This window comes from Vipera ursinii, assembly GCF_947247035.1.
Source record: "Vipera ursinii genome assembly, chromosome: 3".
Taxonomy (NCBI): domain Eukaryota; kingdom Metazoa; phylum Chordata; class Lepidosauria; order Squamata; family Viperidae; genus Vipera; species Vipera ursinii.
This window is the reverse complement of record NC_139516.1, coordinates 166,966,575-166,979,756: the sequence shown is the minus strand read 5'-3', so window position 1 is coordinate 166,979,756 and position 13,182 is coordinate 166,966,575. Positions and strand designations below refer to the sequence as shown.

General features: G+C 38.6%; 1 protein-coding gene across 1 annotated transcript in view; it reads left to right on the top strand.

Moving 5' to 3' along the window:
* The window catches only part of ZNF521 (zinc finger protein 521), a 322,613-nt gene extending 310,660 nt beyond the window's left edge, over window positions 1-11,953 (top strand). Inside the window, exon 7 of the mRNA XM_083359975.1 lies at window positions 11,248-11,953. Within this exon, the coding sequence (XP_083216101.1) occupies window positions 11,248-11,277 (30 nt within the window). The 3' untranslated portion in view covers window positions 11,278-11,953. The remainder of the gene's footprint in view (window positions 1-11,247) is intronic.
* The last annotated feature ends 1,229 nt before the right edge of the window (window positions 11,954-13,182 follow it).

Below are 13,182 nucleotides of genomic sequence, written 5' to 3'. Positions count from 1 at the left end.
AAAAGTCCAATTGCCTCCTGAAAAAAGCACCTTGGGGATAACCATGACCTGGTGACTGAGAATCTCCATAGACATCTAAATAAAATGGTTTTCAGAACCAAAATATTTTATAGAAAGTGGAGAACCTTCAACTGGGATCTTAGTGCAACTTGGCCCCAAGACCAAGGGAAAGAGCAAGTTTTAGCCACCTCCCTAATATCTGCAGGATTGGGCTAAATGTATTTTTATTTTTTTTATTTTGGGGGGGACATTGTTCCAAACAACAGGGGCCACCACCAAGTAGGTACACAACCAGAATCATGTAAGATGGTATTTTTTAAAGAAAAGATCAAGGATATTCCCTCCCTGTCAGAGCATCTGGATGGGCACTTATCTTGAGAAGCAGGTGGTCCTGATCAAAAGGAAAAGCTCTACAATAGAAAATTAACTGAGTGTTTTTCCCCCATTTTCTTACAAAACTCCATCTCATGCTTGTAGAACACAGTTTGGGGGGAAAAACTGGCCTATACCATGGCAAGTGTTTTGTGCCATGTGCATATATATTTCTAAAATGCCACTGGTGTGATTGCAGTAGGGAACCAGTAAGCCAGACAACACAGTCCTGTTTTATGTTCCAGTTTACAATACTTTAACACAAAGGTGTGGATGGGTCATACATATAAGCCTGGCTCTTATGAATGCCTGGCTCAGGTAGAAGCCAATGCTCTGAGATATTCCAGGGTATTGCGGTTGTGAGCTTCAAAAGCAAATATCCAAATAAAGTGACTTTTGGAACTGCTGTAAGAGTGGGGGAAAACTAATTTAACTTTTGGAAGAAGGCTGTTTCATATAATAAGCACCGAAACTGAAAAACAACTTCTCTGGAATTCAGCTCCTTTCATCTTATAAATGTGGGAAACTACAGGCAATTTGTCCCAGGAAGTATATATCAGAGGTTTGTTGATTTTGGCTTGAGAGCATGTTCATTCAAATATCTACATGGGTTTGTAAATTAAAATCAGTACATTAACTTGCATGCAAAGACCCATTGGAAACAAAACAAGTGTAACATGTTTGTGGCAGCACACATCCACCAAATATATCATCATGTTCTGCACTGAATGCAGTTTGTTACTGGTCTTTAAAGGCAGCCCCATATAAATCACCCTTGGGTAGTCCAGAAAGGTAGTGGTAAGGGTAATCTTATTGATGCAAGATCTCCTCATTATATGAGATAGGAAGTGTGCCTTCCAAAGCTGTGCATATTTAGCAATACCTTGAGTCCAGGAGGATTCTCAAGTAATAAACCTGCTCCTGTAGGGACAATACCCTCCCATCAAGAATCCACAGTGGAGCTGATGGAAAACCTCTATACACAAAGAATATTTTCATCCTTTACCTTGTTGCATTCCATCCAGATCCCAGATCATTTTTTTAAATCCCATTTATATCCCGCCCTTCTCCGAAGACTCAGGGCGGCTTACAATCTAAGAAGCACAAATCAATGTGCTTAGCAATAGCCTTCATTCTATGTATATGCCTGCTTATGTATATGTATATGCCTGCTTATTAGGGCTTTCGGGGGGCCCCAAACGGCATTTTTACAAAGTCAGCCTATTGCCCCCAACAATCTGGGTCCTCATTTTACCTACCTTGGAAGGATGGAAGGCTGAGTCAACCTTGAGCCTGGTGGGACTCGAACCTGCACTAATTGCAGGCAGCTGGTGTTACTTAAGGAGGCATTAGCCCACTGCTCCACCAAGACTGGGTGATAGTTGTCAAGTATGGTTAGATCCCAGGAGGGCTTGTTAAGAAGAAGATATACCACAATCTCCTTCAAGCCTGCTAACATTACCTCTTCCTGCATGAAATACTGACCATTTGCCAGATATGGCCAATCATCTTCCTTAGGAGCCGCCCAAATTTGCCAAGATGCACAGAGACTGAACCCTGAGGTGGTAGGGTTCATCCTGGAGAGCAGGCTGTCCATTGGAATATCAGATGTAGGACAAGACAGACACTTCAAACCCTGCTCGTGAAAAGTAAAGATAGCCGAATTTCAGCAACTTTATTGGCGAAATACTACAATAAAAGGTCTCAGTTACCTCCTTGAAGATATATTTGTTCATTCTTTTCCAAAACAAAAGAGCTTGATTACAAGTCTGATTATAAAAAATAACTTTTATCTCCTCGTAGATACACAAACACAAATGTGCATTTAAAATAGGTTTTTTTAGTATAAATATAAAATAATCTATAATGATAGTATTCTGCATGTGCAGGTCCAATTTTGATTTATGTATCTGTGTTTGGTCTGCCCACCAATATATCCCTGAAGATTTTAAGCACGCCAGAAACAGATTCTTTTCAGCCCTTCTCTACCATTATGACTTTTTAATGTAAGGGAACATTAAACACTGTAGCATCCAGATGAAAACTGCTCAGTTTCTATGACATCTCCATGCTTTACGTATAAATCAGTTTTGAGACATATCTAACTACATTTTGCAGCTCAAGAGTAGCCCTCGAGTAGAAAATCCTTTGCTGCCATGATGCTATTGTTGTCCACTTACTTTTCCTCTTCCCCCACTGCAGAGGAATTAGGAAGGCAGGTAGGCATGGCAACATCATATCACAAAAGCCGCCATTCACTGTGGGAACTCCTCCCTTGTGCAGAATTATACCATTTTCAGAATAATGCCCAGGGTATCAATATTGACAGCAATATTTCTGTATATTTACAACCATGATAACTATTGATATAGAGAGATTGCAGTGGACTATCTTTGCTGGTTAAGATAGCTTTGAGTAAATCAAAGTGACTTTTCTTTCCCATCAGGAAGATTGTAGGAACTTATTTAAACTGAGACCTGTTAATTTGGCATATAATACATTTAGTTGCCAGAAACTAATCTGAATAGCTGAAGAAAAGATCCACCTCAGTCCCCATTTTCTATGTTTCTTTTTCATCTTGACTCTATTTCTAACAAGGTTTTGTACCTTTTTCAGTAACAGTATAAAGTTGCCTAAAGAATATTAGACATTATGGCCTAGAATGATGAAAACAGGATATGTTTAGGCCCATAATGACTGAACTGATACAGAGAATAAGGCAATTGTTGCAATCCAGAGTCTTATGCAGGTGTTGAAGAAAAAAGCATATAAGTAGGAAACACTGTCCAGTGAGTAAAGCAGCATTTTGTGGTTTATACTTCATTCAAAGAGCACCATCCCCTTCTGAATATGGGAGGCTTACTTCCAAGTAAATAAGCACAGGAGCTCAGTCTGATTTCATTAACTCATTGAGATGTATGGCATTAGATTTGAGCTCTCTAGTTCTATGCTTGAAATGTTTCTCCAATTTCAAGAGCTGTAAACTTGTATCGAGGCAGCTAGGAAGATCGTTTTGTATCCTTTCAAGTGGTTTCATTCTCCTCTGTAAGAGCATGATGCAATATTGTAATATATCTAATCACAATAATTCTAGGATATGCACAGTGGTTAAACGCAGTATTGCAGGCAAACTCTCTCACAGCTTGGAGTTTGATCCTGATGGGGCTCAAAGTTGATTCAGTCTTCCATCCTTCCAAGGTTGGTAAAATGAGGACCCAGGTTGTTGGGACAATATGCAAATATTGCTGACAATGTAAACTGCCCAGAGAGTGCTGTAAAGTGCTATGGGGTGATCTATAAGTCTGAAATGCTATTGCTATATTAAATAAATACTAGGCAACCCCTTGGGAAGACAGCATTATACAATAGCAGACCTTTAATCAAGTTTGTCTCGCTTGCTAGAGCCCCTCCAAAGAAGATTTTTTGATTATAAAGACAGGGAAAAGGACCACATGTTAGGTAATTTGATCATCTCATTGTTCCCTTAAAAACCTTTGTAACTAAAACTAGAAGGGACGCGGTGGCTCAGTGGGTTAGGACACTGAGCTTGTCGATCAGAAGGTCGGCAGTTTGGTGGATCGAATCCCGAGTGCCGTGTAGCAGAGTGAGCACCTGTTACTCGTCCCAGCTTCTGCCCACCTAGCAGTACAAAAGCACGTAAAAATGCAAGTAGAAAAATAGGGACCACTACGGTGGGAAGGTAACAGCGTTCCGTGCTAGTCATGCCGGCCACATGACCACGGAGACGTCCTCGGACAAGCGCTGGCTCTTCGGCTATGAAACGGAGATGAGCACCGGCCCCTAGAAACGACTAGCACGCATGTGCGGGGGAAGCTTTACCTTTACCTTTAACTAAAACTATTCTGAAGCAACTGGCATTTGTAGGGCATTTTAAAAGGCAGAAGCACATATAAAAAAAGAACTGCAGAAATCCAGGCAGAAGTTTATCAGGGCATGAATAACTGCAGCAAGACTAACCACTGCGCTAGCAGCAGCTTAGAAAACTTTCTTTTATAAATGTGTTGGTTGTTCTTTCGTAGTCTGTAAATATGAGTGCTCCTCCTTCATTCCTTTGTTTAGCCAAAAATCTTTTCCCTTTTCATTTTGTGCATCAGCGATGCAGCAGAACTTTTTTTCTGTGGCCTTGAATGTTGTTTTTTTTTTCCCTTCCCAACAAGCCAGAAACAGAAACTATTGCAGTGGAAATTGTGGAATCCATAATGACATTGGAATGCAATTCTCTGTTTGGCATTAGGGTTTTAATTAAGGTTTTGCTGGTTTCGCCCATTTTTTTTCTTTGCCCCCTATCTCTCTGCCAAGAAAACCCAGCATCCTGACACTCTCTGAGGACAAATTGAAAATAAGTTTGAAGGGAGGGGAGGGTGGGAGCTACGTGGGGATAGAAGCAGAGTCTCTTGATTAGAAAGTATAATTTAATAGAATGTGTATTGAACCAAATGTATTGATTAATGTAGAGGATATAGTACTTATATTGATTTGAACTAAAGATTTAGTACTAAAAGCTGTAAGCCAAAAAAGCTGTTGCAGATTGCTACAAAAGTCAGTTTAATGCTGTCCTTGAGAATGCCTTCACAAAGAAATTCTTCTAATGTTTGAGAAGTAGGTAGAATGCTGTATATGTCAGTTTGATCCCGGAGGGTTTTATTTTGTACTCTAATAGCTGTTACGAGCCTACATTATATCCAAGGAGTAATTTTCCTTAGGGTTGCCTGGCTCGCTTTGTGTCAATATTCTAGCATTTTAAGTCACGTACAGTATATGCTTCTGGGAACAGCCGAGGAGCCAGCCAGACTCATAATGGTCTGCATTCATTAATAAAGGCAGAAGCTTCTGTCCCTCCATTGCCCACTGCAGGGATGCCTCCCTGGTCTTTGGGGACCCTGCAGACACATTTAAAGAAAGCTTTATTTTGAGTGGGCAGGAGATGAAATGCAGGACTTGCAGGCATTTCCTAAGTCAGCTCTATGCCCAAGGACAGAGGTGACCTTAATGGGTCAGAGAAGAATGCAGGTCAAAAGACTTATTATCCAGCCTGTTGGAAACCAATTGCTTTTAGGTTGAGGGGGAAGGGTGGTGTTTTGTTTTGTTTTAAAGTAGCGCTTAAAGGCTAGCAATGTAGAAATTTGTTTTACAACCAGAAGCTGTCCTGGTATGTAGTCCATTTTGTAGAAAGGGAGGAAAACATAAAGCCGAGCTTAGTTTTAAATTCCCTACAAATTACAAAATGTTAGTATAGCATAATTAGTTAATCAGTGATGATTGATTACTGGTGTTTGCCGTCTTGAATTAAGGAGAGAGGGAAAAAGATGTTGCTGTGATACTGTCTCCATCTGTTGAACAATAACATCTTCATTTAATCTTTGTATTTCTTTATTTATAATCTGCTTTTGAGCAACAATTGCATTCATTTCATTCAGCTTCAAAATGCCTCATTTAAATTGAATGCAACTGTACTTTCCATTAGGGACTGTAATGAGATAGTGAATTAGTAGGATTTCTCCCTCCTTAGAAACTCCTCCTCTCCCTTCCCTCCCTCTTCCGTAAAGATTTTTTTTCCCCCTTAAGGATATAATTCAAGTCATGAAATGGTATCTATGAAGCAAAAACTGGCAACTAAAAAGAAAGTCCTGTTCTTTGGAAAGAATTTTTCTTGACCCACTGTTTCAGTAAAATGTATACAAAAGCTTCAAGGCATAACTTGATATGATACAAATAAAACAGCCAAAAAACCTGAATATATAATTATGCAAGTATAGCAGTCCCACTAATTTCATCGAGAAAGTATCTTTGTAAAATTCACTTAAGAGTTTTGGAATGTGATAGATGTTCATTACATAGTCCATTGGATTATAAGAATCTCTACTCCTAAATATATTTTATACCGAAGTTATTAGTCTGAGTGTGTGTATATGAAAGAAGTACAGGTAGTCCTTGACTTATGACCACAGTTGGGATCAGAAGTTCCATTGTTAAGCAAGACAATTAACTCAGTTGCACCCCATTTTACAGCGTTTTTTTGCCATGGTTATTAAGTGAATCACTGCAGTTTTTAAGTGAATCACGCTGTCATTAAGCAAATCCTCATTGACTTTGGTTGTCAGAGGACGGGTGGGAAGATTGCAACAGTGATCACATGACCCCTAGGAAGCTGCAACCATCATAAATGCATACTGTCACCAAGTACCAAATCACAATCGCATGACCATGGGACGCTGTGATGTTCACAAGTCACTTTTTTCAGTGTCATTGGAACTCCAGTTGGTTACTAAACAAATGGTTGTAAGTCAAGGACTTGTAACTGTTCTGTAAGAATGGAAAAGGAAAGGCAAAACAAAACCCAAATCAGTGTTAAATTTGCAGTATAAATTATTTATAATCTTCTTAGGTTTTTTCCCCCCTTCAAACTATGAGTAGCTACAGCATATTCTAGGGAGCTTTCAACATTAGAAAGAGGCTAAAAGAAATACAGGAAAATAGAACATATGTGAAGACGTCTGGAGGAAGTATGGGAACAAGGATTTGTTTAATTTGCATGTATGAGAAAGAGAGAATAAATTTGAGGAAGTTATCTAGTATTGCATACTTTCCAGAAGAACAATGATAAAAACATCTGTTTCAAATGTACTGTTTGTCCTATAAAGGGCAAAACACATTCTGAGCTATACTGAAACTTTTATTGGTTTTCTCTGTGCACTGAAAACTCCCGTGTTCAGATCAACAGGAGCTCCGTCTTCTGACTTCCCCACTTACATCAATTCCCATTGTCATGGAAGTAGGTGTTCTGAGCACATGAAAAGAGAATATAGAGCAGAGAGCTACTGTGTGGATAATAGAGGAAAATTTTGCCCTAAATTTTTAAACACAATCTTTTTTGTGAAAAGAAACATTCTTAAAACAAAGCCTCCAACCGTTCATAACTGGGATTAATGGTTGCAATTTTCAGTTCTTAGACATGGGGTCTCCATAGACAGTCCCCCCTCCTAGAATATAATGTGGCTCTCTGTGGGATTAATGATTATTCCTTACTTCATCTCTTCCCTTCAATCTTTCACCTTTTTTGTCTCATAAAGTTATAACCGGTATGAGCAGGCAGCTTTTCTCCCTAATCAAGTGTTTCTCTCTGGCTTGTTCATGCCTTAGAATGCAAAGAATTTACATATAAATCATTAATATTAGGAGGCTGCTCCCAAGGTATATAAACTGAGTATGACTTGGATCCAAGGTGCAATCAGAAGCAAAAAGAATCTTCCTAAACTTTGCTGCCTCCATTTCCCATAGTGGCCTCCATCCCAAGTTTTCCATTTTATGCAGTCATTGAAGCATCAGGATCCATTTCTAGAAAGATTTAAAGAGTTTGAACTGGCAAGATCAGCTGTCATTCGTGCATTTTCTGGATCCATATTCATCTTTACGTTTTGCATTGCTCAATGATTTTTCTCCATCATTCTGCCTTGAATTTGAATCAGGGCATCTCTTAGCTCCTGAGAATGGTTTTGTGCAATAGGCTATATCAGCTATGGGACCCCAAAACAGAGCTTAGTGAAGAATAATTCCATAGTTTATTTTGCATCTACCACATTAGTGCCTTTGTGTGTTTTTTCTTTAATTAAAAAAATTATTGAGGTTTGAGTCCTGAGCACACATGAAATGCTACTTTCAATTGTGTCACATAGTGCTATGTGGCTTTTCTAATCCTTAAACTGGCCACATGTGAATCCAGGATTTTTAAAAATGGAGGTAAGAGGACTCATTAAAACACATAGGCAATGATCCAGCATTACAGTTCTCTCCTACTGTTGATTATGATAGAAGAAAAGAGCCTCATGGGTACAGAGTTGTTCTGTGCTGGAAGTTGAGCCTCGGGTAGAGCTCTAGATAGCAGCTACAGACTTTCTGAAGAATGGATATTGTCCACTGGGATAATTTAAGTATTAGCCACGCTCTTGCAGCAGTAAAGCTCGTGTGTCTTTTATTTAGACAGTACAGCCGATTTATAGATAGCTGTTTCAGGTAAAAGGAATCTGAAAAGGTATGTAGTTGTTTTAAGCTGCTCCTTTGCTGAAAATCATTTAATTGCCCCGGAAAGAGTGTTAAACTGATCCATTCCACTGCTGCTTGAAGATTCCATTTTCTTTCCATTCCCTCTTGCTGAAACAATCCAACATGCACTTTAATTGAGTCATGAGAGAGTAGGGGGTTGCACTTGGATATACATCAGAATTTTTCCTTCCTTGAAAGAGAATACTGTGCAAATGAAGACATTGGGCTTAAATCTTTACCCATCTGTGTTCTGTTGCTGCTTGTTCCTAGTTAACTAGAACTACATCAGATTTTTTAATATTGGGGATGCAAATTACCAACATCAATACGTTAAAACAGGAAGCACAGAACCTATTACCAGGCTGATAGAGAAATATCCCACATTATATTCATTCAGTTTGAAGACAGTGAAAAATAGAATTTGTTTAACAGTCACTGAAATTACCACTAAGCAAATCAATAGGTTGTTATAAAGTCCTTTGGTGCTGCTATGGTCTGATCACACCTAAAAAGGGATCCCTGATTGGTTTGGGTCATGCAATGAAGAAGAACACCCTCTGGCTTTAAACAGTTGTAAAAATAATGATCAGCTTAAAATATTGCCAGGTTTCAAATTTTTTGTACCCTAACCCACTCTAAAAGACAATGCATCAAATACTTTCCTTTCCTTGCTCATTTGCTTACCCCCTTTCAGATATTACTAGAATTTGGATATTTTAACAAACAATTGGAAAATAGAACCATAAAAGTATCTGCAGTCTTGATGTCATCCGTATATATACATACACATACTCACCACAGTAATTTGATTACCATTTGACAACTGGATCACAATTATGATGTTGCAGCATCCCAAGGTTACATGATCACTATTTAGGACCTTTACTGCTGGCTTCCAACAATCAAAGTTCATACGGAAGCCAGCAAAAGGTTGCAAATGGGGAATCACATGACCTTGGGATGCTGTAACTGCAGAATTCATCTAACAACTTCAACTGGGATTGCCTGAACCACAGTTGTGAGTCACTGCAGTTAGGTGACATCACACCTTATGACCACATTGCTTAGCAAGGGAGTTACCAGTCCCAGTTACTGTTGGTAAGTCAGGATTACCTATACATGAAAACTCCTATAGACACACATTTTGCCATGTGTATGTCATATGCCAGTCCAGTCATACAGGACTGGAGCATGTTATTTATGTGGCACTTATACAGTTGAGCCATTCACTTCAGTCATGCTCCTTAGTTGTCTTTTTAAAAACCATATTTGAGGAAGATTCATCTGTAATTTTGCACTTGGTATGCAGCATATGATAATCTCGATATCACATCGAAGCAGAAGCTTTAAATTGCTGATACATACTTTTGAAGTACATCTTCTAGATACCGGGCACATTGAAATATACATATTGTAAAGTTCTAGCTTGATCTTATGTATCAGACCTGGGATATTTCTGTATTTAAATCAATCTGATTGTATAGAATTGGAATCTCTCCTAATCAAACAATATACTTATCACAAAAACTCACTGTATGTGTATTATTACATGGATGATATCCCCTGCACACAGGCACACAATTTGCTTGTAAACAAACACCTGAAAAAATGTATTTTGCATATAGTTGTGCTTTATTACACAATTGCAAGGGCAATATTGTATGTATCATGTTATCCATGATGCTGTATCACAGTTTAAATAATCTATATCAGGGGTGTCAAACTGCTGGCCCGCGGGCCAGATGCATCATGAAGAAACCACACCCACCCCATTGCCGGCAGTGGCAAAAAAAGCTCCAATACGCCATGCGACATCATGTGATGTCACGAGTTTGACATGTCTGGTCTATATTATATTTCAATAGTTAGTTGGATCAGATTTGATTTTCTAATTTCTAAATTAAACTGAATTTAAAATCGGCATGTATTAAATATAATTGTGTTTTTCAGGCCTCATTCTATCACTGCTTTTTCACTATCATTTTGAAATGAATTAATGTAGAAAATAGTATGATGCAGTGTTTCATTTTTAACTGTATTGAATATTTTTTCTCGTAAACTACTGGCCAATAACCTTGCATTGTCTAATACATTATGAGGTTTAGTATTTGCTTAGAATTTTCTCCCATGATGGGATGTAATTCCTATTAAATGAACCTAGGAATGTGGTCATGGATTATTGGCTGCTTTTAGAAATATAATTATTTATTTCTTTATTTCCCTGGTTTATACAGCTGCCCAATCCATGACAATGACTCTGGGCAGCACTTAGGGATTAAAACAGTAGCTATATTAAAGAGCTCTCGTTTCAGTGGGGCCACACCCAATTTTGCTCTTCTTTGGAACTCTTTCTCGACTTTCATCCATCTTTCTGAGTACAGTTCTATCTACTACATAAGGTGTCACATACATGACAAACTGTATTCTGAAATTATATTGAAATTTATCATCAGCCAGTCTTTTACAATGGATCTGTGACAGTCCCATGTTAGAAAAGCCGGAGGCTACATCATCAGCACCATATAAGCAAGATCTGCATGTATTTTCTAATGTATAATTTAGCTAGTTCCATATTCTTTAATACATGTTAAATGTGACATTACAGGTTAAATTTGTATATGGATATTTAGCCAAATATTTAGGCCTAGAGTATGTTCAGAGACATATGTACATTTTTTATAAAACTTGCTTGGTATTTTGCACAATACATACCATTTAACATGGTTTTTACTATCTTATATTATGCAATCTCTCTATAGCATTGCTGGTATATTTCAGCATAGTGCTTTTCCTTTTTTTCTTCTTTTTTCACAGAATCATACGATGACCCAACATAGCAGTTAGTGCAAGGCCCAGTTCTTCAGAAGAGGAATCTTTGCAGGACAAAAAAAGGGAACATGTTCTACTCTTTGCACGAGACTCTCATTGTTAATATATATTATTCAGAAACATTGTATTGTACCATAAAACCTGTATTATGGAAACTGTTGGATGTTCATGTGTTTGAACTTTTGAGCACCGGAGAGACTTCCTGTATATAAAGTGTTGCACATGTATTATGTTGTCTGATACTAAAATGGTCTTATAAAGACAAGTGGACTTGGGCCCTATTCAAGCAGGACTAAGAGAATAATTATAATACCAACAACATATAAAAGGGAAATATGGCTTAAGGAAAAAAAAGAAATAAGCAGTGATACAGTACAAACCTTTTGGCCTTCCTTTTGTTCAAGCTTATGTCTACAATCTTTTGGTATTCAAATGGATGAATTCAAGAATATTTTTAGTGCTAAAGAAGAACAAAAACAAGAAGAAGACTCTCCAAGCAGGACTCCCAGCTGAATATGGCCTGTATATATTTGTAAGCCTTGCGATATGACAGATAGCATTACCATATATGCAATAGTTGTTTATGTAGATTGTCAAAGAAACTTTTTTTCCTGGATACCATTTGAAGCTTTTGAGTGTTCAAGACTTTTCCTTAATGATGTCACATGGCCAAATTTTTGAATCAGTTGAACTAACCTGTATGTTATTGTTATTAATGTTTACTCTGCAATCTGAACCTGGAGATTACTGGAATGGTTTTCCAAGAAGAAATAAATTCAGTTTACCATTACATAATATGTATCTTTTCTTTTGTCTCAGATTATTTCATTTATTTAAAAAAGTTCCCCTTTGCAAATGAATTGTGTCTCATAATTTTCATAATCAGTGTCATATCACACACATGCATATAAATGTATTCTAATTGATGTACTTCAATTGATACCTTAATATTTTAGATATATGTTAACTGTATATTCTTTTATCCTATGTAACAATCTTTTTTTCTTTTTGAGAAATACAAGGAATTACTGTAGAGTTAGCAAGTGAGTGATTTGGCTGGCAAGCATTCAACCCCTAAATCAGACATGTCAAACACAAGTCCCGGGGGCTGAATGCGGCCCATGAAGTGGTTTCATGTGGCCTGCGAAGCCATCCTGGAAACAGTGAGGGAACGACCCCCACTGCCTTGGCCCTGGCCTAGAGACCCTCCTTCTGCCAGAGACCCTCAGATCTGTCCCACTCCTGCCCAGGCCTCCATAGGCACCCTTGATGCGAAGGATGTAGAGCTGGCCACGCCCACCCAGTAGGCCATACACACTCCAGCCATGCCCACCCAGTAGGCCACGCCCACCCAGGCCACACCCACCCGGCCCCCTGAGGGCAACTGCAATGCTGATGCGGCCCTCAATGAAATTGAGTTTGACACCCCTGCCCTAAATGATGTGCATACTATCAGGTTTTAAAACAAATCTTATCTCCCTGCATATTGGCAATGTCAAGTGTATATCTCAGAAATGGAAAGCCTGTTGAGTTTGCTGGGTTTACTCCCAGTAAATGTGCTCAGAATCTCACCCTTACTCCTGTCCTATATGTTATTATGGAAGGGATCCCTCATCTTTTCATCTACAGGTGGTAACCTTGTTAAATTCCAGCCACAGCACTGACATAGGTTTCTCTGCTTGCAAGTCCCTTGTCCTCAGTGCTGACAGAGATGGCAGTAGAGGACATGACCAGCAAAAGTGCTTCAGTAAACAGTCCAACCTGTTATTTCCTTTAGGAGATCATTCAGCTTTAACAGAGAAAGGTTGTTGAGAACTGAATTAACCTGTTGGTCCCAAGTAGGAGCAAAGGGAGACTATACCATCAGGACCTTCTCATTTTTCTTTTGTCCAGAAATGTGCTCATATGAACATTCATTCC